This window comes from Prunus mume, linkage group LG5 (assembly GCF_029339155.1).
Source record: "Prunus mume cultivar Tortuosa linkage group LG5, ASM2933915v1, whole genome shotgun sequence".
NCBI lineage: Eukaryota > Viridiplantae > Streptophyta > Magnoliopsida > Rosales > Rosaceae > Prunus > Prunus mume.
Window position 1 is genome coordinate 26,687,064 of NC_142702.1, and position 23,354 is coordinate 26,710,417.

Genomic DNA, 23,354 nt, shown 5'->3' on the forward strand with positions numbered 1-23,354 from the left:
GAAATTAAAATTTTAAACCCGGTTATGTAACTGTTGATATTTGATGTAAGTAACCAAATGTTGTTGTAAACGTCGGTTAATATGGAAACCCAAAGAATCATCTAGTAACTTTACACACTAGTTTCTTATTTACGTGCCTTCATTGCCACGTGGCTGATCTGCCAAATCCTTAGGCTTGGGCTTGGGCCATCACCAACCACAAATGATGTCAAAAGCCCAATATGCGCCATGATCCATGAAGATCACAAACAAGCCCCAACACACGGGCACACCCACCTAGGACGAGCACGAGCTATCTCGACTATTCTAACTTGTAATTTTTCAATGTGACTGTAACACCATCGTGGAGCCTCTTAATGGGGAATTTTAGTTATAATGAGAATAACATATTTTGTTATTCCTCGATTAATAATACTATACTATATAAAAGTATTACGCATACAACGTTATTAATCGAGAATAGCAAAATAGTATTATTTATATTTCATGAAAGTCTTTCTCCTCTTAATGATGTGATGGATTAGGTATACACAAACCTTCAAATTAGTAGGACTTGATATAATTGAGTTGTGAAGTCTTTCCACATGCTAATTACCAAATTTGTTAAGCGAGCATCCTCCAAATTAGTTACAAGCCTTCTAAAACTTTTGATTTGGGAGGTAGGCATGAAGTGGATAAAATTATCAGGGCCACTCTTATATCAAGATATGATATTATTAATTAATATATTATAATATAAGTGAAAAATACAATTCAATATGTCATGAATTTAATATATAAAATTAATAAAAAAAATTCATATGTCATGAATTTAATATATAGTATTAATAAATAAGTACACATGTAATAGTTACACTAAAAAATTTCCTGAAGATTATCTTACAATTATTTTTCCCATTTGGCACCACCTGCTTTCACATGTCCTGTTGCTTATTAGTGAACTCTCATAATTTAATTATCTTTTGGCTGTCACTATATGTGTTTTATTTGTTGATTTTTTATTTGATTGATGTTTTATTTGTTGATTGATTGTTAAATCTTCCTTTCAACTTTTTAGTACCCGCCCTATATTTCTCGTTGGCGAGGCAAAGGACAAAAGCCCGTGAATCCAAGGACGTGGTTGAGTGGTGGGACCCACAGAATCACGTGAGTAACCGTATGTGCCAGCGCAAATGCCAATGTCCTCCTCCTCCTCCCACAAAATTCCTCCTCCTTCATTCAGACAATTCACAAATCTCCAGCCCTGTTATCCAATGGAAAAAAAACTAGTACAAGTTTCAGAGCAAGAGGTTCGCATAGATTTTGCACTCAACTGTAAATGCCGAGCTAACGTGCGCCTGACCTCCCTCTGCGCCACCGCCCCCGTAGCCTTCAAGGTCCAGACATCTTCGCCTCACAAGTTCCTCGTCAAACCACCCACCGGTTTAATCCCTCCGTTATGCCACGTTACCTTCCAGGTCATCCTCAAGCCTCAGGCCCAGCTTCCGCCTACCTTTCCTCGCTCGCCGTCCGACCGATTCCTCATAAGAACCTCCGAGTTCAGCCTCGACTCCGAGTCCGAGTCAATCAACCAGTGGTTCTCCTCCTGTTCCCGCGGCTCCACTCACGACCTCAAGCTCAAGGTTGCCTTCGTGGGCCCCTTTCTTCTGCGCCACGCTGTCACTTGCGGGGACTACGACGCCGCCCGGAATATAATCAAGCGGCAGAGAACGATTCTCGCCGAGTTTCCACCCGGGGATGCTGAGTCGCTCCTTCAAGTTGCGACCGAGTTGGTTAACCCGGAGGACATGATTAACTTGCTGCTTGAAGCTGGATTGAGGATCGACGCAAGTGCGAGGTCCGAGCAAGTAAATTACGAGGTGGATTCCAAATGGGCATCCAACGGACATGAGGAGCCACAAGTGGCAGCGGCCTGCGATCGATTGGATTACGGTATGGGCTGCGGGGATGGAGTATGTGATAACCGCCGTTCGATCCAAGATGCTGCTTGTGATAAGGATGTAAGTAGTTTTACGAAGACAAAAACCTTAATTTTGTTGGGTTTGATTTGAGCCCAAAGACTGATGGGTTTCAATGAGGGTCACTCTGGTTAATATGAGGCCCAATTTAATTTCATATGCATTTTGTTCTTTTTTATATGAAACAAGTGGGAACCATTTTAAATGAACTAAGGTGAAGGGATGCGAATTTAGGTGCAAACGGGCGGACTATGTGACGAAGAATAATGCTTTGATCTTTGATTATGATACATTTTTGGCCATGCAGAAGCTAGAAATGGGAGAGCTAGTATTGATGGCGGCAAGACGAGGAGATTTGAAGCATGTTGAATTGCTGTTGCAAAATGGCGCTGATATAAACTGCTGTGATCAATATGGCTTGACAGCCCTGCACGCCTCAGCCATTAAAGGCCACAAAGATATTGCTCTGATGCTCATCGAATTTGGGTTGGAATTGGAATGCCGAGACAGCGAAGGCCATGCGCCCTTGCATTTGGCTGTTGTAGGCGGGAGCTTGGAGACCGTTGAGATGTTGGTTCAGAATGGGGCTAATGTCAATGCCAAGAGCAACAGCGGCGCCACCCCTCTGTACATGGCTACGGCAATGGGGTATGATGATATCACCGAGTTTCTTATTAGCAGAGGAGGATAAATGGTTAATGGAGCAAATGATTTGCGATTAACATCTTAATTAACAAATGGTTTGCAATTTACATTTATTTAGTATGCATACGTGAATTAAGACAGTTAGTTTATACAGTGAGTACCGAATCTCGAATCCCTATCTTCTAAATTAGATTAATTTAGAATAATTGGTATAAATAAATGAATAAAACATTTCATTATCATGCCCAGTGTTTCAATTAGATTGCTGGAAAGGGATGAGAAAAAGGAAGACGATGGACGGCGCCAATTTCATAGCATTGGCGCTATTAACTAGGAAACTTCACTCTTTTGTATTTTTTTCAGTTGGCTTTTGATTGTTTATTGTGAATTTGTTGCAACTAATTTCATAATTTCAGATTAAAATAAATAAAATAGATAAAAGCCAAATTAAATAAAATCCCCCTGCAACCGTTATTTTGAAGTTTACCTCTCACTCCACTGCACTGCTTCGCAAAAATGACAGCGTACTCCTTCTGCTTCTCCTGTTCTTCACAAACCCAGCCTCACCTTCCTCCTTCCCAGATCGCTTTACCAAATCCCTATCCGCCAATCTTCTGAAACACAAATCCCAAGAATACTTCGAGCTCGGCCATCCCCTACCGTTCGATCAGCTGACCCCATCCTGCTCCCACCGAGTCCTCAGGCACTCCTTCGCCAACACCATGAATAGTCCTCCCTTCTCCACCCGCTACAACCCGCCGTCCGGTTGCCCATCTCCCTGGTCCCACATCGGCCTCGAGTTTCGCGCCAAATGCAAAGGCGAGCAGTACGACCGGATAGTCGGCTTGTGGCTTGGCGGCGCGGAGCTCCTCCGCACCAGCACGGCCGAGCCGACAGAAAAAGGAATCTTCTGGAAGGTTCGAAAGGACATCACCAGATACTCCTCTCTCCTCGCGCGCTGCCGCCTCAACCTCACGATGATGCTCGAGAACGTCGTTGACCACGTCTACACCGGCGTTTACCACGTCGAAGTCCATTTCCTCTATTACAACCAAAACGTCGCCGTTACGCTTAACCCCGTGATGAGGGTTGCTTCGATAATCCCATATCAAAATTTGGGAACTGTTGCTTACGAACCGGCCGATTTGATCTTACCGATATCCGATAACGGAGATAAAGGATGCTGGTTCCGAATCGAGAGCGAATCGGATTTCCACTCCAAGGAAATCCGGATCCCACGGAACACACGACGACTCGTACTGGAACTGTACGTGTCGTTTCACGGAAACGACGAGTTTTGGTACTCGAACCCGCCAAATTTATACATCACAACGAACAACTTAGCGACCGGGCGCGGCAATGGCGCTTACAGAGAGGTTTTCGTGACAGTCGACGGCGAATTGGTGGGTTCGGAAGTTCCATTTCCGGTGGTGTTCACCGGTGGCATCAACCCTCTGTTTTGGGAACCGGTGGTGGCCATCGGAGCCTTCGACCTTCCTTCGTACGATTTGGAATTGACGCCATTTCTGGGGAAGCTTCTAGATGGGAAAGCTCATAGCTTTGGAATTGGAGTGGCTGATGGGATTTCATATTGGCTTGTGGATGCCAATTTGCACATTTGGTTGGACCATCAATCAAAAAAGGTGAAGGCCAAATCAAGCGTTTTGCCTCTGCCTCCTGCTATTGAAGTGAATCGAGGTACCCAGTTTAAACAGCTTGATGGGGTTTTCAAGATCAGAGCAGAGAGACGCAGTGAGTTTGTGGGATGGGTTAAGTCCAGTTCAGGCAACTACACCACCACATTCTCCCAGCGGTACAATTTCAAGAACTCGATTCGATTTGCAAAGAACGGGACTTATAAATTGGTGAAGCAGAAAGTCAAGGCCAAAAGGGAAGTGAAGGTTGAGAATGAGAAAGGTGTGGTGGTGCTTAGGACCAGAGCTAGGAGGAGGTACCCTATCAATGTCATCACTGCTACTTTACCTGGGTCTCACAAGGACACTTATGTGTTAGTCACAAACATGTCGCATTCGATGAAGGAGAAGAGCTTGCATGGAGACTATTCGAGTCAGGTTTATAACAGTCAGGATTCGAGAGGGTGGATGGAGGTGAAGGATCACTCTGTTCTTTCTGGAACTGCAAATACCGAGCAGAGTTTTCGTTACAGTGGTGAGTTTGGTTGTTATTCAAGAACTGTTGGTACAAGTGATGGCAACCTCATCAGGGATAACTCCACCTTCCGTTGTTTGTCTGTCTCATGATGATTTGTTTCCGTTGGTTATCATTCTCTGTTGCAAGTTTTCATGGCTTCCAACTCCTATCCATGTATGAGTTTTTTTCTTCTTTAATCTTTTCCGCTTATCCCCTTAGTCACATTGCACAACAAACTGCATTTGGTTTATGCTTAATAATGTATAAGATTTAGTCATCTGTGTCTGTAATATGCCTTCCTATTCATTTGTATTTATCTCAACGAGAATGAATACAAGGCATAGATTGTAAAAATGCCACAAGCTGTGTCATTACTACTATGGAAATAATTTATTATCTATGACCGCGGACGCTTATTTTGAGAGTCCAAAGCTAAAATTTCAAAACTTTCTATTTCTGTCTTACAATTGATTAATATATGATATAAGATTTGATTGTACAGGCGAAAAAAAGATCAGAACCTTCAATCATGATTTACTTGAACCTCTTCCGGGACGCCAGAAACCTTTCTTACCAAAAAGAAACTGATCTTTGTGGACAGCTGTCGACCAGTGAAGCGAATGCAAAATTGGCCTCATCTTGTTTATCATTTCCATTGTGTCCTGAACCACTAAATACCCACCAGGCCTTAATATGCGATCCATTTCCACCACTACATCTATCATGTCGCATCTGACAAAAGCGAAGACTAAATTACAACCAAAATTGTTGACCGTGGCGTAGATGAAAATAATATTGACATGCTGTAATCATGTTTCAGTGTTTTCGTTCATCAGATGCCCTATAGCAGGTAGGTGCTAGCAAGCAATCAAAAGGTCACAAGAGTAGTGCGAAATTGTATCGTACCTTGGCGTAAGGTTTTCAAAGAGAAAACTGGAATGCAGTAGATCATATGTTCGAGGGTAGGTATTCAAAGACTCGCACCAGTCATGGTAAATTCCAATCAACCCTCTGTCGAAAATGACGGACAGAGTATCTGGTACATGAACGGGGATGACATTCATTACCCAGAGAAGTTGATCGGTAAGTGCCGCAGCAAATCTGAAAGGCACCACCCGAAAAAGAGGACTGGATTAGAGCAACAACAATAAGCATACTTCCAAAAATAATAAGCACTGGAATGATCGTCTAACACCAATGACTAAGCAATGATGATACAACAAAAATAAAATATGGAAGTAGCAACTACTCATTTGCTAAATTTACCCTCCATAACCAGCATTCATATCCATTACATTCCGCACGCTTGACCAGTTTATAGCAGCATTGTTCACATAGGCATCTGACACAAGTGCAGACCAATGTATGGTGTCCTTGTAGAACATTTCCTCGGCTTCTGGGTTAGTAGCCAGGCTCGGAGGTTTACTGGTAAGCCTGTTGGGCCAGGGTAAGGGCCAGCTAGATCGAGGTGGTAGGGTAACACAAGAACTGAGTGGCACATACCTGTAACACAAACTTAGACAAGATTTAGGACAAGTCTAAAGAGTACTCTGCTTAGATAAGCAGTAGCAGCAATACGAGAGAAGAGATATCCCAGAAAATTACCATGAACTGTTTTTCCTGTCTTTAGGACCACAAATAGGTGGTTTATTTTCTTTGCGTTTAAAATATCGTACAAATGAGATGGGCTTCCGATATATTACAAGCCCAATTCCAGTTGAATCAACAGTCTTAGCGACAACATCCCAGCACATTGATCTTGTCAGAGCCTCCATAGCTGGAAGAAACATGCATATACATCCAACTTAGATCGGCTTAACATATCTTCACTTTTTATAGTAAATATTGCTGCTAAACTCTACACTAATTATATGATGGATTTAGAAGCTTCCATGAATGTAGTCCAGTAAAGAAAATAGAAGGTGATCAGAGGGATAAGTGAGAGAGAGAGGGATCAGATTACGAACATTTCCATACACGCTTATCTCTATCATCATCACGATAAACCGGTGTAGCAGACCATATGAAAAAACCTCCAGGCCTAAGAATCCTGTTGAGCTCCAATAGTGGTTTCCCACCTACACTAACCAAAACCATTAAATTAACAGAGAGAATAAATAGGACAGAGAAGAAATGAATTAAGAAAGAACTTCAAACTCAAAAGTGATTTATTTAGACAAAGTACCATCTGCATCCCAGTGAACCCTGCACCTTGCACAATGAATCAAATCATATGCATTGTCGGGAAATGTCAGCCTTTGTGTTCCAATAACCGAGAGAGTAGCAGGAATTCCCCTTTCAAGAGCAAACTGTATCTGAGCTTCATGTTCATCTTTTGGGGCAAATGACATGGTAATAACATTTCTGTCCAGCAAATAGCCACCAAAGCTAGCAACACCACAACCAACATCTAAAACAACCCTTACATGCCTCCCCCATTCAATAACTGGTAAAGTCTGGAGTGAAACACAAATAAAAAACCATATAAAAAATTTCAAAACCAATGTAAAATCAGAAGTGGCAAAGGCAGGTAACCCTGTACCTTTTCGATGAAGTCAGTGTAGTGATTAACTCCTTCCTTAAACTGAGTACCACCGCCAGGAAAAATAAGATAATCATCAGACTTCTTCACCCAATTTTGGTCCTTCTTGTACTCAACAAGCTTTGGGTGAGGAACATTGTCATACCATATCTAAAAACAGAGAAAATCACCAATACATTATTGAATGCTGCAGTACTCAGGATATGCCACCAACTTCACATTTCCATAAAATCACTTTCCCAAAAAGGAAAATCATGAAAGTTTTTCTTGAACAATTAGATGTTAAAGTCGATTGCTTAAAATATCTACAAGCTATACCCTTTGGATTTGAATCTTGACATAACATAGTAACACACCAAAATACCCACCTTCTTCATTGAAAGCAATAAACCCATTTGAGAAAAACCAGAAACAAATCTTACCAAAGTATAAATCTCACCATGTCCCTGCTCTCAGGCCACGGAACCGGCACCTTGTAACCTTTCGGAAGCGGCTCCAGACACCTGGGGCTCGGCTGCGGGCAATGCCGCTCGCGATGCTCCATATGCCTTCTAGACTTCAAGGCCTTGATCGCCTGGAAATTGTCCAAGCACGGTATGTAATCAACAGCCACCGATCCCGTACAGAGTCTCCAATTGAAATTCACAGAAACAGGGATACTAGTCTCATCCCAAACGGGACCGTTTTGGATGGGCGGCGCTGTGATGGGGTTTGAGGCGTGCGCGGGTAGAGGAGAAGCGATGACGACGGGTTGTGCAGACGACGGCGTGTGAACATCGGAATAGAAGAAGAGAGGGTCAGGGGTGTTGGTGTTGGTGAAGAGGAGGACTGTGACGCAGACGAGCAAGAGTGAGAGTGTGAAGATGAAAGGGAATTTTCGCTCTTTGAAAAAGCTTGGGACTGAGATGCCCATTTCTGAGAGCTCTGTTCCTCCCTGCGCGTTAAAGCTTACTTTGTTGAATGTGAGAGAGAAAGGGACGTATATTTATACGGTGCAGGCCAGCTGATCAAGATTCAAGATCGAGAAGAGTACGCGGTATTTCTAGCAGGATTTCGAAAATCCGACGAAGAGAAGACACAGGTTTTCGACTCTGCAATTATTTTATTTCTATTTTGAACAGCTTGTCTGAAAATTAAAATCAATCATTTAATAGCACTCACTACGAATCTACGATTACGATTCTGGTTAGAGTAAATTAGAGTATTAGTTTCTGAATTAGATTCTTATATTAAATTCCTAGATTACTTAGATTAAATTATTTAATTCGGTTGGTCCATTTCAGTTTAGTTATTAATTATGTTAGTATCTGAATGTAGTGTGCATGTAAAGTCCGCAATTTCTCTGAATTTACCCTTATAAATATCATAATAGGTTTTCGGTTTAAATTTAAGGCTGAATTATGCCCACTCCTAGTAGCTATGGGTAGGGAACATTTGGTAAACCAAATGGTGCCCGCTCAACACCTGATGGCCAACGGCAGGCTCAGTTCAGCGAGTGGGAATTAGTAGAGGTGCACGCAAGCTAGTCCGGACACCTCATGATACTTACCGAAAAAATGATGCCCACTCCAAGTACAAAATTGTGCCCATGAGACACTTCCGCAATCACATTCTCCAAATGAAAAATTATGAAATGTGCTTAACACATACCAAACCAAATATGAAGTACCACTACCCACCTTGTCCATTCAAAGCAGTAAAAAAAGCAAAAACAAATCTTACCAAAACATAAATCTCACCATGTCCTTGCTCTTAGGCCACGGAACTGGCACCTTGTAACCCTTGGGAAGTGGCGGCAGACACCTTGGACTCTGCTCCGGGCAATGCCGTTCACGACGCTCCATATGCCTCCTCGTCTTCAAGGCCCTGATTACCTTGAAGTTATCCAAACATGGTATGTAATCAACAGCTCCCCAACCCGTACAGAATTCCCAATTCAAAGTCACAGAAACAATAGTGGCTCCATCCGAAACGGCACCGGTCTGGAGGGACGGTGCTGTGATGGGGTTTGAGGTCTGAACATCGGAGTAGAACAAGAGAGGAGAAGAGGTGTTGGTTTTGGTGAAGAGGAGGATTGTGAGGCAGAGGAGCAAGAGCGTGAGTGTGAATATGCATGGCAGCTTTCGCATTTTGGAGAAGCTGGGGACTGAGCTAATTCCCATTTTGCTAGCTCTGTGTTTGTGTGTTTTAAAGCTTTGTTGAAAATGAGATAGAGAAAGAAAGGGACGTATATGGAGTGGCCAAGCAGCTTATCAAGATTCGAGATCCAATGGAGAAGGCTGCATTTCTATCAGGATCTCACTAGGGTCGAGACAAAGTATAAAACTGGGCAATTGTTTTATTTATGTTTTCAACAGCTCGTCTGAAAATTATATCAATCATTTAAAAATTAAAAATAAATAAATAAATAGAAACAACATGAGAACCACCAGAACCCATTTGCTCACCAATACACACAAGAGAGAGAGAGAGAGAGAGAGAGAGAGAGAGAGAGCAAAACATATACACGGGAGGGCCACAAAAAATTTCTCCATTACTGTTTTAAAATATTGAACTATTAAGGTGTCAAGTATCCTCCAAAAGACTCTGCTCAATTCGGTAAATTGCCAAAACATCTCGATGATACGATACTTTGAAATTGGTTTTATACAACTGTTAAAAAAGGAACTTGCTTGAGGAAAATGGTAAGCCACTATCTATCCCACAAAATTCTTCTTCAATCTACAATGCCGGGGCCCGCACCTTCCACGTTAACTTCTCCCATTCCTGTGTCTTCCTCTTCCTCACTACCCTCATCACCACTGACCTCCTCATTCTCCTGGCGGAGCTTAATCATGTGTTCAGCAAGAAGTTTGTCATCCCGTTCACTCACCTACATCAGTACACCACATTAGACACAAAAATGAAAAAAATTTATATGCCAAGTCAATTAAGATTACTATAGATTTGAAACTCAACGCTATGAGGTATGGAAAATAAAAACTTCTGCTAAAAGATTGATAAGCATTCAAAGTCAGCTGAATATAAAGAAACAGATGGAAAACCAAAATACTTATAAAAGAGACAAAATATAAAGAAGAGGGTTGACACTCACCACTCTGGGTGCCTCCTTCACTGCTAATTTCCCCTTGTGATGTTCTATCTCTTGCGTGCAAGCTTCAATTGCATTGCTTAGAACTGATATCCCTTGCTCCTGCCCAGTCAGAACAGAAATTATAAAATTCATTAGCAAAAGCGGCAAGCGGCAACTATTATCGTGCTTCACAACTGCCTTCAGGGAAGTCAGCAGAAACTTCTACATTACTAGCTTCCTGAATATGGTATCTTTAGCAGAGAGGTAGTAACTAATGCTTCGTGGGCAGGAATCGGAAAATTGATGATACAAATCAAGCAATGAATAAGAACCATAACATTATGTAGAAATTAAAATAGTGCTAGAATGGCAAGGTTGAATAGTCCCATAACTACGTTCGAAGTTGAAATTGAAGCTACAGATTACTCAATGGATATTGGCCAGACCGTAAACCTACAACGCAATATAGCACCAGTGCAGGAAAAAGGTTGTGATCCTCTGAGCAGCCATCAGGCAATATCTTAACTGACTCAAATTCAAAGGTTCAAGGTACAAAATTTGAACACTCTAAACTAGGGGAAATCAGTGCAAGGAGGAGATATATTCTTAGGACTAATGTTTTTTCTTTGGCCAGGCAGGAAAACAAACATTTATAACCTGAATATCAAACAGTTTGCTTCTTGACAAAAAATACATGTCATGTTGATAAGGGACATTATCAATATGCCACTATATTGCTTGGTGGATGATCAAGTTTACTGCATAGTAATCATGCAGTTGAAACAATAACTGATCAACTCAAGATTTAAATCAGTGTCTGCAAACCTTATTAAGAGTCTGTGTGGTAAGAACATAAAGCGGAGGAGCAACCAATTTAATTTTCACAGGACAGTCATTATTGCCTGCAGCTTCTGCTTTTCGCATAGCATCCTGCAAAAACAAGAACAACATGTATGTAGAAAATCAAAATCCAGCCATCAAAATCCAGCCACAGAGAAAGCATCATGACAGAAAAATAAGCAGATTCCACAGAAGGACAACACGAAACCTTAATGTGAAGAACACCATCAAATTGGAAGCACTTCATTTCAATATCAGCTCGGATCTTCAATGGTTGTGGGGTCATTCTTCTCCTAATATTCTTCACCAAAGATTCTTTCACTTCCTCCGACACAGCAGGAACCACCTTAGTGACCTACAAATTAAGATGTAAGGGAGTATCACACCTATGCATATGCGACATAAACAGGAGAATATGAACCAAAATCCTCACACAAACAGGCATTACCTCTTGTCCATCAGGGCCAGTCTCTTTGAACTCACGTGTGAGGGCACTAAGAACTGAATCAGGATCGGTCACAATTATTTTGAAAGCCTGCACAAAGTAATAATTCATGTTCACTACTGAAAATTAACACCACAAACATACATTGAAAGATGGTGAACATCCTCACCTCAAAAGCATGACCATATTTCCGGTATAACGGCCAGGCAATATGCACATACAGCTCCTGTAACAAGTAAAGTCAATTAGTGACTGGGTAACATCCTATGAAAACAATAGATAACAAACAAAAAAAGGTAGAATTCATACAAAATTCAGAGAATTCAAAACAGCACAAAACCAAAACAACTGAAATTACACCAAAATACCTCCAAATCGATGCCCAAAGTCTCGGCCACATGACGCATGATGGAGTGGACGAGCTTGCTCTTGTTGTACCTCTCCTCACAGGCCTGGATATCCTCCTCGGAAACCCTCCTCTTACTCAAATCAATGTAGCCCTTCTCCTTGTCGACCCTGAGGACCATGACGGGCTCGATTCGGCCCACCTTGATGAGGCTGCTGACACTTCGAATCCGACGGCGGGAGAGCTCCGAGAAGAGAATCATGCCCTCGATGTTGTTGTACTCGAGGAGCGAGACGTAGGCGCCCATGTCGGCGATGTTCTTTACCTGGATCATCACCGCCATGTCCACCTCTGGGTACCTGGCCTCGTACATGCGGCACTCCAAGTTTGGTGCGTGGGAAGCCATGGTTGTTGGGTCAGGGTTTTGAGAGAGAGAGGGAGAGAGAGAGAGTGTGTGTGTGTTTCTGGAAAATCAGTGTGCTCGGCGCGCCGGAAAATGGAGGGTTAGGGTTTTGAGCAGAGATAGCGTAGATGTCCAGAAACTCAAGTTAGTACCGGAAAGGGTCTTGAGCTTTCATTTGTTTTCTTTTTTTTTGTCGGCGGGTATAGCCCATCAGGGACCAAGGCCCAAATTTAAAAAGTACCCCAAAAAAAAAAAAAAATAGCGTCGACAGCAGGATTCGAACCTGCGCAGGCAAAGCCCAACAGATTTCGAGTCTGTCTCCTTAACCACTCGGACATATCGACTGCTTGAGCTAAAATTCACTAGAGTTAAGTATATAATCAAATAATTTATTTTGTTTAAATACTCCTTGAATCTTGACATTTGATGCATGGGATCTGTTGCTTATTACAATTAAAAGCATTCTGTAACTTCATACAAGATGCATCAATGCAAGTAACTATGATTAATTAAAAAAAAAACAAAAAAAAAATTATTTGTTTGTTTTTTTTACCTATTATTAGTCTGCATTTGAACATGTATTTGGTGCTATATATATATATATATATATATATATATATATATTATTTTATGACAACAGTCATCGGTCCATTTCCTTCCTTCCAAAGCAAAACCAAGAAAGAAAAGATAGAACCGATTGATAAAAAAGCATTCACAGCACACAAAGCAAACAAAGTTGCACCACCATTGCTACCAAAGAAAAAAAGAAGAAAAGCAAAAGATATGTCCCTTGCATTTGTCCACATAATACTTCCTTCCTTGGTCCTTTGTATCAATATCAGTTTTCAAAGCTTCCAGAATGGCAAGCTTGGCTTCTGCTCAGGCATCATCAAGGCTAGACGCTCTGAGTCTCACAAACACGATCGTATCCTTGGCTCGAAACGCCAGGACACACCGCCACAACTGCGGGCAGCTCGCTGAGCACGTAGGGATGATAGGAAACTTGCTCGAGAAGATTAAATCAACTGACCTGATGAAGCTCCCAGCTACAAAGGAGACGTTGGTTGGTCTTGAAGAGGCTCTTGAGAAAGCACTTCAATTAGTGGAGAGTTGCAGAGACAAGAGCTGTCTCTACATGCTTGCCATGGGGTGGAGTGTAGTGTATCAATTCCGCCAAGTCCAAGCTGAGATTGACCGCCACCTCAGTCTCCTAGTCCTCCCCATGATTTCTCTGCTTCATGAGTTTCGCCTGCAGGTACGTCTTAATTACGCACTTTCTTATTAGACGGTCTGACATGTGATTTTACCATATTTCATAATATATAGATTATTTGACAAGATAACGTTTTAGACCAATATAAACAGGCTTGATTAATGGATAACTAATTATAATTAATGAACTGGTTTTGTGACTGTGAATCCAGAATTTGAAGGAAGGCCTGCAGGCCATTGAAGAGGATCAAAGAATGTATACGCTTGAGGAAGAGGACATGGAGGCCCAGAATGTGGTATTGAAACCTGATAGAACAAGGAAAGATGCAGAGATATTAGAGAAGTCATTGTCTCCAAAATATCCTAACTTGACTTTCAGTGAGGCACTTCAGGAGGAGAAGGACAAGCTGAACATTGAACTGCAGCGGTCAAGAACGATTATGGACGACCCCGATCAATGCAGAGTGATTGAACATCTTATTGATGTAGCCGAAAATGTGGTCAGTGGTGTGCTGCCTGGGAAGAAAGTTGAGAAGCTTCTTGTCAATGAACCAAGTTATGTGGTATCAGGGTAAGTGTTTGAGAAACTGGGAAGCTTCTCTGGCTTGTTATTTGGTGGGTAAAGCATTTTATGGCACAGGTACATAACCAATGCCAAATCCATCTATGGAGACCATGGCTTACGGCCAGAGAATGAAGGGTGGTTCGGGTGGCAGGCTGATCTTTTCGGTTGTTGCAGCGAGCCTTGTCTAAGTGAGTTTCTCAGAGCCATTATCTTCCTTCTAAACTCTCTCTTTTGTCACTGTGTAAGTTACCAAGTTTCAATAGGCCTGAAGACCTGCGTCTACCCTTGTGGAACATTTTCATGGATAGCCAATGTGGTGTCAAAAGGAAAAATATGTGAGCTCTCAACATCTGAACATTTGATAGTGTGATTTCCATGTGGTTCTTCTAATTGATTTGATTTTAACTACAATTTTACCACAGCTCGTGAACAAGCAACCAATGACCTTAATAGCATGCTCTGTTTTTGGTGGCTGTTGCTGTTACACTTGTTTTGTGAGAAGGAAATTGCGGCAACTTTTTAGCATAGAAGTAAGTATTCATAATTCATATTCTATTTCACTACTAGAAGATTAGGGTTTTGCTATCATTTATCTCAACTAAGATTTACTGTTTGTTTACAGGGAAGTTCTTGTGATGACTTCTTCACTCACCTCATGTGCTGCTGCTGTGCCATGGTTCAGGAACGACGAGAACTTGAACTCAGAAACTTCGAAGGTAGGTGCCATTAGAAGTTTTTCTTTGTTAGTCTCCTTGCAACATTTGTAGCTCTGGCTGAGCTTTGTACAAGTTGCTGGTTGCAGGTTGCCGAGGAACAAATATGATCGTCCCACCATCATTACAATGCATGAATGCATGAAGCCTTGGGTGCCTTGTACTACGTCTTAGATGTATGTAAATCAATTTATGATTCCAATCCAACAAATTGGCATGAATATCCTGTTACATCTTTTTGGCTCAAGTTCACATATAAAGCTCCTGGACTAGCACATATGCTCTAGAATTTTCATGAACTTTGGTTCATGTTTTACCGATATAAAATCCACATAGTTTAAAACAAATGCTCTGGAACACAGAAAAGTACAGATACGGTTCACGCATAAAGAAAATATCATCCAACTCTTCGCTCCTTTTTCATCTTTGCCCAAAAGAAAGTTTGAGTCTCTCCCTATTTGGTTGGCATCGAAAGTGCTTTAAGACAATCAAATTGATAGATCCCTTAGTCAATACTTTCCATTAGAATAAAAACGCGTAAAAACAAATGTGCAAGCTACTCCAGAAGTAGTTAATACGTGTATGACATCCATCTCTCCATGAACACCAGTCCCAGCAAGGCAGAGAAGCTGTTTTGTTATGAGCAAAACTACAACACGACAATGTTACAAAATTCACTACTCTACCGCCAGCCTCAGATAATTCAAACTGCAACAAGACGAACGGATTCAGTATTAGCAATTGTATCAATCCAAAACAGAGGTCTGCTACAAGAAAGAGCTGCTGTGAATCCAAGTCACTCAAGGTAGTGCAAGAATTATCCCTTCCGCACTTGAAAACAAGAAGAAACTACAATTCATCGAGGGAATTTTCTCACCATTCCCCAGTGAGAACATCCAACGGAACAGTTGAGATAACTTACTAGCAACAGGCTTCTGCTCCTGTTGTTCTAGTTTTACATCGCACACAGAATTATAGTCATGCTTCAAATGAGGAGCAACAATTCTTTCCTGGAAAAACACAAATGGTAAAATGAGAATGAGCTGAAAGATCATATCTATTAAATGTGAGAGTAGGGTAGAAAGAAACAGTACCTTAAAAACATCAAGTGGACAGAAATCAGTACCATCACAACCCTAAACACCAAAACATTATTATCTGAGAATTCAATACGAGGAAAAAACAGAGAGCTACGCATTACGACTGAAACAGCTGGCCATTATTCGCCATTAAAAAGATGTATGAAAAGAAATTTGTAATCCGATACCAATTGTGTTCATCATGAAATCTTCTAAGTTCAAAAGTGAAACCAAGGTCTGGAATCCGAAAATGTTTGAGAAAGTTAAAATTAAGTAAAGAATGGGGCCTTACTGGCATTGGAATAGGATGTTCATTGTGCAGCACTTGCACAAAGTGCTTGTTTGATGTGTTGGCTGGACAACTGTACAGAACCAGCATGTTATTCCCACCAAAAGGTGCCACAGTATGGCCCCTCCAATTTCTCTTCTGGGGAGGCTTTGGAGGGTGTGGCAAGGCCTGTTCCCTCTGTATTTTTTCAAATTCTGAAACATAGAAAACATAACCCGTACTATGAGAACAGAATATAGAAGAACCCATATACATGAGCATTTAGATTCCCACCTGCACATAAACCAAGATCATGCAACCGAATTAAGAATTTACTGAAGAAATCACTCACCAGATCCGTCAAGAAAAAGTCCAAGTAGGCATGAAAATGGAATGACAGTTTCTGCATGTGCGAACCGTAGTCTCGCCTTCTCATAACTACCAGGAGCATGTTTTTCTACAAAGAAAAGGGGAGGGGGAGAGAGTGAGTGAGAATTGGAATACCAGAAGTCATATAGCTTACACACAACTACATAATGCAAAGAATTCCACATCTAAGTGTAGTCCAAATAGACACTGACATATCCATGAGGTTTAATAGTCCTCAGTGACACAGTATTATCCAGTTATAACTGCGCACTATTGAGTTACCTTCTTCAGCCTTAATAGCCTGCTCCATGGACTGCACAACATCTTCAAGTAAGGGCACTCCCATTCTATAGTTTATTGATTTACCATATCCCTTTAATATAAAGGCCTCCAAATCATCCATCCATTCCAGCAAAGAAACCTAAACACAGGAGACTTTTTTCATGTAAATAAACTAACAAAAAAACATTGAGATCACGTAAATCTGTGTTTGCTGATATTACTAAACCACATCAAAGGGGAGGGGGCAAATTACTCTAATGCATTCTTCAAAGGATTTTTTTTTTTTTTTGTAATTCAATTTCAGCACCAATTCACTTGCTGTGCCCTCTCCATTCATAGATGTATCTACAAGCCAAAAAGGCTAGTATTCATCATGTAACTAGTTTCAGTCATTTTAATCGTCTTCACAGTATCGGAGTCATGGTCTATCATATATGTTCATATATCATATTCAGGTTCAAACGAAAAATGTTATACAGAATAACCTGATTATCGTGGAATAATATAAGAAATTTGGTTAATCTTGACTATAAAAAAAATTAGCATACCTCAGAAGGGCTGAAAAGTGCACAACCTTGATCAACTATATTCAACAAGGACGCTTCCTGCCAAATAGAACAAACCACAGATGACCATAAAATCAATTGCACTTCAGGGATAATTAATTCACAAGCTCAGTCCACGACAGCAATAAAATGAGTTTTGTGTATGAAAACAGAAATAAAGCAATCACCTGTTTGCACAGAAACCACAGAGAAGTCGTATCCTGCCTTGTAAAATTCAACCTGTAGCGCCTTCTTAATGCAGAAGTTATTTCATCATAAACGGGTTCCTTAAGCTTATCAACAGCAGGCTCCTGACTTTTCTTAAATGCCTACATGCATAAAAGTCATCGTCAACCAACATATACAGCACAGAATTGCAGATAAACCAATAAAAATGGGGGTTATGGCAACCCAGTCCAGCTACACCCAAATTCCACCAACTAAGAAAGTGTAATCAGATTGTGTGTGTAAGATCAGGACGGCAGAATACCTTGTAGTTTTGACAACAATCATGAAACCTTAGCTTTGTATCACTTGCACGGCTTTCGCTGGTTACAGCAAAAGCTCGATGACGCCCTGGTCCAAGACTTCCTTTCCCACTAAACAATCCCATGCCAAATGCCACAGCACTGGCTGATGCCCGAGGGACCTATCACATTATAAAAAAGATGCATAAGATGAAAGGTTCAAACAGAACTGAAAAAATCTGAGGCTGATATTCACAGCCACACAGCCAGAGAGATATAATTAACTTCGATCTGCTTAAAGTCTCAACTTGAAAATAAGAATTACTCCAAACATTGCAATGGAAAATTTCCAAGTTAATAGATGACTATTATGCCATATTCAAAGTTACCAACAACCTATAAAACAAGGCTGATCATGGCCATAATTCATCACATATAGGAAAAATATACTTGAATGCTCTAAACAAAAAGAGAAGAAAAAAGCCCTAGAACAAACAAATCTTACCTGTGTTGCCTTTATTGCATAAACATCTGGATGGTAATCATCATTAAACAAATTTGGAAATCTTGCTCGAGTCCTGATCCCAAGATCATAGAGTTCATCCTCTCCTTGGATAGTTAATTCTCCACCTTTCAGTTTTCCTTTCCAAGGAGACTTCCAACCCTTTAACCAACCAGGAAGTTTTTCCAAAGACAGGTTCTGTTCTTCAGCTTCTCTCAGTAAAACCTCCAGATGAGTTGCCAAGTTGTCCAACTCTTTAATCCGCTTTTTGGTAGGAGATCGAGTTCCATGCCTTGCCTGATAATAGAAGTTGCATCAGGAGCCATAAATGTGAAACTCTCTAGTTCAGGCATTTAAAAATAAATGTCATTTGTGGAAAGCCAGCAAGCTAATCTTAACAAACGGGGTTGGAGTCATGCTTAAAAAGAATCACATCTGATAACTAAATATGTAACCAGAATACATACATACATACATACTTACAGATGCGAACACACAGTTCAAACAAATCTGAGTAATTCCTGATAGCAAAATTTATTATTGCCTCTTTGTCTAATTGAAATTTGAAACACAAACACTGAACACACAAACAGTTGAAACACAAATGGAAATTTAGAAATTGGCAATGACAATATCAAAAAATAAATTTACCACAAGATTTAAGTGGATAGGAGTACATCCATTTGGAATCTTCGATGGAACAAATGAACTGTCCGCAATGCCTTTAACGACACCGTATCTGCAACAAAAACCCATTAGTTATTTCTCTTTCCATGATAATTCTACCCTCTATTGCTTGAAAATATTAATTCTTCAATTTAAATATGGAAAAAAATTGCAACTTGAAACACTTTCTGCAATTTACTCTTAACCAAGCAGACGGCTAAGCAATAAGAACCAAAAATCTAGTAACGACATATCGATTCACGTAGAACACACTTAAATATAAATAAAATTTTAATAAATTCGTAATCAAATTAATGGGAAATTTTGATTTTGTGTGAGAGAAACCTGGAAACAGTAGAAAGGTGTTGGCGAACATCGAAAGCTTCTTCTTCAGCATTTGAATGAACGAGTAGCGATAATAACACTAGCAGAACAGCCGCCATGGCCCGCTTCATCTTCTCCGTCTCAGTTTGTCTCTCTGCGTTAAGAACTTGAAGAAAGGAATAATCAGGAAATGCAATGATCAATTCTCATTTAAATAAAGTGATAGAACTTTTTTTTTTGGCGGTCCATACTGCTAGAAAGTTGGAAGTGGCGCAACTCGCCCCGTCTCTGAACGCCGCGTGGCTAAACTTTTAGTTCGAGCGGTGGCGCGGTCTAACGGGCCACCTCAACGTCGACCGGAGCTGCAAGTGGGCCAAGTACCTAAAATGGGCCAACCCAAAATGGGATCCGGGCTTAGGTGGAGCAGTAAGTTAAGGCCCAAGTAGCCGTTGGTCCCTTGAAGCACACCATGCAATCCAATTCTATAGGGTTTTAGGAGGCGCTACTCTCCCTCTCCCTCTCCCTCTTCCCCCTCTCTCTGTGCAGTGTGTGCAGAGCTCTATAGCTGCGGAGGCTCATATACTCTCCCGGAGGTCAAGCTCACAATCCCAAAATGGTACTTGCATCCCTCTCACCTGTTTTTTCTTCATTTTGCAATTTTTTTATCTCCTCGTTTTTATTTCTCTTTTTCCCAATCGTCATAGAATATTTTCTCTTATTATTATCGTTTTCAAATCCGTATAATATGTAATACCCAGATCTAGATTTTCATGTTGGGTCTTTAACCTCTTTCGGCTTTGTACTGTAAATTCCGTTTTCATGATTTTCTGCATTGCCTGAAAAGTGAAATAAGCTCAAATTTCAGCTGTGCTGCTTGGTCTTGGTTCTGGATATTATAACGTTATTTCCTGTATAGATTTGAGAGCCAGAGAGTCGAAAAGAAGTTTTTTTGGCAGGCTGAGTTATGTTCTCTTTTACAAATGGGGTCATTTGGGTTGTTGTACTTTATGCTTTTGGCTTTTGCAGGCTAGAGGGTTGAAGAAGCATTTGAAGAGGCTCAATGCCCCGAAGCATTGGATGCTTGACAAACTTGGCGGTGCCTTTGTAAGTTGAAGATCTTATCTTTGTCTTCCTTTTTATGTTGATGCTTGTGCATGCATCCTCCTTATTTCCCATTTTTATTCCTTACATTCTTCTTTTATTTTTCTTCCTTAGGCGCCCAAGCCTTCATCTGGCCCTCACAAGTCCAGGGAATGCCTTCCCTTGGTCATTATCTTACGAAACAGATTGAAATATGCTCTCACTTACCGTGAGGTCATTTCCATTTTGATGCAACGACATGTTCTGGTTGATGGGAAGGTTAGGACTGACAAGACATATCCTTCGGGTTTCATGGGTATGCTCATCCTATCTTCTAACTGAATCATTTTTTTTTTCTTTTTCTTTTTCTTTTTCTTCTAGGCCTTGTTCTGTTTTCTTGTCAATATGAGTTGTATTTTCATGAGAACAATTGTCCCATGGATATTGCTGTAGGATGATTTTTTATGTTCTCTTATCAAGGCACCCATATTTCACCAGTTGTTCGGTGCTTCGAAAGAAACATTAGATTTTGGGTATTTAGTAGCAAAGGGTTTGTATATAACAGTATTCAATTGCTTCAAGTGCATATGTTCTGTGGATGTGTTCTATTCGTAAAATCGCATTGGTATTGGGAGCTGTGTCCCTCCAATTCACGGCAATAAATTTTGACTTTGAAGAACTTATATTCCCCCCTGATTTGCAGATGTTATTTCAATCCCCAAAACAAATGAGAATTTCCGTCTCCTTTATGACACAAAGGGTCGGTTCCGTCTCCACTCGATCAGGGATGAAGAGGCAAAGGTTATTTCTTTGAGTTCTCTGGATATCTTTTTCCTTATTTTATTTTCAAAGTAGATAACTTGAATTCAACTTAAGTATTGGCTGTGCTATACTAGTATGCAAGTTGGTTTTATGTAGGCAACTATCCGGCATTTCATCTTGTTAACTAATGGACTTTTGCTTTTTTCTGATATTTTGAGATGGTTTTTCTCTGCAGTTTAAACTTTGCAAAGTCCGGTCAGTGCAGTTTGGGCAAAAGGGTATCCCGTACATCAACACCTACGATGGGCGAACCATTCGCTACCCTGACCCTCTCATCAAGGCCAACGACACCATTAAGCTTGACCTAGAGAGCAACAAGATCACTGACTTCATTAAGTTTGATGTTGGGAATGTGGTCATGGTTACAGGTGGAAGGAACAGGGGGCGTGTTGGAGTAATCAAGAACAGGGAGAAACACAAGGGAAGTTTTGAGACAATCCACGTTCAGGATGCCACCGGCCATGAATTCGCTACTCGGTTGGCTAATGTGTTCACCATTGGCAAGGGGACGAAGCCATGGGTAAGTCTTCCCAAGGGAAAAGGCATCAAGCTCACTATCATCGAAGAGGCCAAAAAGAGGCAAGCAGCCCAACAAGCATCCACTGCCTAATTAATTACGACACCCTTTTTAATTTTGTTGTACTTGTGTGGTCACTGTTTTTGCGGTTAGACTTAGAACAATTAGTTCTGAATTTGTGATTCAAAATTTTTCCGGCTTGTTTTGCTCAGTACTGGTAGATTGTTGACATCAATTTTTTATAATCTTATACCTATTTGGTGCTCCTCTTTGGCCTTGACGGGCATATTCAATACTTGTCTTCATGGTGTTATTTCTTACTTATTAATGCCAAATCTGAGATATTCCGTTCTAGCGTGAGCTTTATATGCTGGGTATGATCAAGGTAGCATTGAACTTGGAAATTAAGTCCAGGGTCCAAATGCAACCAAATCTCACCCGTTGAGGTGCATCAAAGAACTCTTTGATACGGCAGGTCAAGCTGTTTGAGCCCCTAAATTCATAAGAGTAAACTGCCAAATTACCCCCGAACCATCACCTAATTTTCAATTTTCAATTTCCTCCATGACTTTTTTTTGGTTGTCAATTAAGATAGGAACTAATTCAATTGAGATTTTAAAAGAATTTAAAAGTTTGAGTGTATTCAATTCAGCTTTTTAGATTTTAAAAGAGTTTGTAAAAGTTTGGGTGTATTGAATTCAGATTTCAATTGACATTAAAAGAATACATCGAAATTCAAGTACATTCAATTATGACTTTTTAAAAGTCAAACAAAATTAGGTGTATTCAAAAAGTAATTTATTTTGAAGGAATTAATGAGTTGCCTGATTTCGTTAGAAATTAAAGTGGTAAGAATAAATACAAAAGGCCATGACAAATCTTATGTTAACCCTAGAAACTTTGAACGTGTTCTACGCTTTCTAGTCCTTGAACGTGGGTGCTTGTCGCGTGGAGGTAAAAAATCTCTCTCTTTTTCTACGTTATATATTTTTTCTTATGAACTAATTAAAACTTTAATAAACTCTTTTAACATTTATGATAAAACTCTAATAAACACCATTAAAATCAATCTTGTAATTCAATCAAACTCTATATGGAGTTTATAGAAATCAATTGGAATATATTGAACTCTATAAACTTTATAACTCCATTTAACTCTTTTAAAATCTTAATAGAATACACCTCTTAAAAGTAGAACAAAACGTCACTTATGGAGAAATTCTTATATATCTAGAGGATAAAAATGGGATAATTGGTGAGACCACCTAAAATTGTATGCCCTTACACCTACAGGAATTGATTTGAAACTAACGAATGGGCCTGTAGGGAGTGAAAAAAGGAAGAAAAAGAGAGGGCTAAGAAGAGTCATTCTATAGTGAAGGCCTTATATATGATGTTCAGGTGACGATCCTATCTCTTAACTATTAAATTAAACTGACCAATTTTATTCAATGACTAACCAATTTAATCTGTAATTAAAAAATACGGTCTCATCTAAGTACCATATGTAAGTCCTCACTATAGAGTTCTTGAGGCTCAG

At 40.4% G+C, this 23,354-nt stretch overlaps 6 protein-coding genes, 1 non-coding gene and 1 pseudogene across 10 annotated transcripts; 4 read left to right on the top strand and 4 right to left on the bottom strand.

The window, feature by feature from the left end:
- The first annotated feature begins 1,172 nt into the window (after positions 1-1,172).
- Positions 1,173-2,752, top strand: LOC103333050 (uncharacterized). The gene is made up of 2 exons (XM_008235848.2): positions 1,173-2,000; positions 2,266-2,752. Exons 1-2 carry the CDS (start codon positions 1,173-1,175, stop codon positions 2,647-2,649), a joined length of 1,212 nt encoding a protein of 403 aa, XP_008234070.2. The 3' UTR covers positions 2,650-2,752.
- Positions 2,753-3,082: 330 nt separating this feature from the next.
- LOC103332822 (Peptide-N4-(N-acetyl-beta-glucosaminyl)asparagine amidase A protein) lies at positions 3,083-5,154 on the top strand. The gene has a single exon (XM_008235579.3). It carries the CDS (start codon positions 3,326-3,328, stop codon positions 4,862-4,864), a length of 1,539 nt encoding a protein of 512 aa, XP_008233801.2. The 5' UTR covers positions 3,083-3,325; the 3' UTR covers positions 4,865-5,154.
- On the bottom strand, positions 5,034-9,473 carry LOC103332823 (S-adenosyl-L-methionine-dependent methyltransferases superfamily protein). Its single transcript, XM_089052742.1, has 9 exons — positions 9,036-9,473; positions 7,736-8,230; positions 7,297-7,446; positions 6,940-7,210; positions 6,722-6,832; positions 6,360-6,531; positions 6,021-6,257; positions 5,661-5,855; positions 5,034-5,486 (listed from the first exon to the last, which is right to left on the bottom strand). Exons 1-9 carry the CDS (start codon positions 9,456-9,458, stop codon positions 5,282-5,284), a joined length of 2,259 nt encoding a protein of 752 aa, XP_088908868.1. The 5' UTR covers positions 9,459-9,473; the 3' UTR covers positions 5,034-5,281.
- Positions 9,474-9,808: 335 nt separating this feature from the next.
- Positions 9,809-12,612, bottom strand: LOC103332824 (eukaryotic translation initiation factor 2 subunit alpha homolog). Its single transcript, XM_008235581.3, has 7 exons — positions 12,023-12,612; positions 11,824-11,880; positions 11,658-11,744; positions 11,418-11,564; positions 11,195-11,299; positions 10,391-10,489; positions 9,809-10,168 (listed from the first exon to the last, which is right to left on the bottom strand). Exons 1-7 carry the CDS (start codon positions 12,404-12,406, stop codon positions 10,013-10,015), a joined length of 1,035 nt encoding a protein of 344 aa, XP_008233803.1. The 5' UTR covers positions 12,407-12,612; the 3' UTR covers positions 9,809-10,012.
- A 53-nt stretch (positions 12,613-12,665) lies between these two features.
- On the bottom strand, positions 12,666-12,747 carry TRNAS-CGA (transfer RNA serine (anticodon CGA)). Its single transcript has one exon. It is a non-coding gene; the product is annotated as a tRNA-Ser (tRNA).
- Positions 12,748-13,065: 318 nt separating this feature from the next.
- On the top strand, positions 13,066-15,126 carry LOC103333051 (protein MID1-COMPLEMENTING ACTIVITY 1-like; annotated as a pseudogene). The gene is made up of 7 exons (XR_016127109.1): positions 13,066-13,658; positions 13,828-14,186; positions 14,256-14,368; positions 14,444-14,515; positions 14,603-14,710; positions 14,803-14,896; positions 14,983-15,126. The product of XR_016127109.1 is annotated as a protein MID1-COMPLEMENTING ACTIVITY 1-like (transcript).
- A 162-nt stretch (positions 15,127-15,288) lies between these two features.
- LOC103332825 (histidine acid phosphatase family protein) lies at positions 15,289-19,630 on the bottom strand. Of its 3 annotated transcripts, none has more exons than XM_008235584.3 (12): positions 19,417-19,629; positions 19,057-19,144; positions 18,409-18,702; positions 17,927-18,085; positions 17,625-17,765; positions 17,440-17,496; positions 16,892-17,030; positions 16,593-16,697; positions 16,265-16,455; positions 15,988-16,029; positions 15,816-15,903; positions 15,289-15,601 (listed from the first exon to the last, which is right to left on the bottom strand). In XM_008235584.3, the coding sequence occupies exons 1-12, from the start codon at positions 19,524-19,526 to the stop codon at positions 15,597-15,599; spliced, it is 1,419 nt and encodes a 472-aa protein (XP_008233806.1). In that variant the 5' UTR covers positions 19,527-19,629; the 3' UTR covers positions 15,289-15,596. The 3 variants fall into 3 exon arrangements, with proteins under 3 accessions (XP_008233806.1, XP_008233805.1, XP_008233804.2); XM_008235583.3 differs by having other exon boundaries at positions 15,771-15,903; positions 19,417-19,628; XM_008235582.3 differs by having other exon boundaries at positions 15,289-15,903; positions 19,417-19,630.
- A 225-nt stretch (positions 19,631-19,855) lies between these two features.
- On the top strand, positions 19,856-22,107 carry LOC103332827 (small ribosomal subunit protein eS4z). Its single transcript, XM_008235585.2, has 5 exons — positions 19,856-20,011; positions 20,422-20,499; positions 20,611-20,791; positions 21,179-21,276; positions 21,473-22,107. Exons 1-5 carry the CDS (start codon positions 20,009-20,011, stop codon positions 21,905-21,907), a joined length of 795 nt encoding a protein of 264 aa, XP_008233807.1. The 5' UTR covers positions 19,856-20,008; the 3' UTR covers positions 21,908-22,107.
- Positions 22,108-23,354: the final 1,247 nt, after the last annotated feature.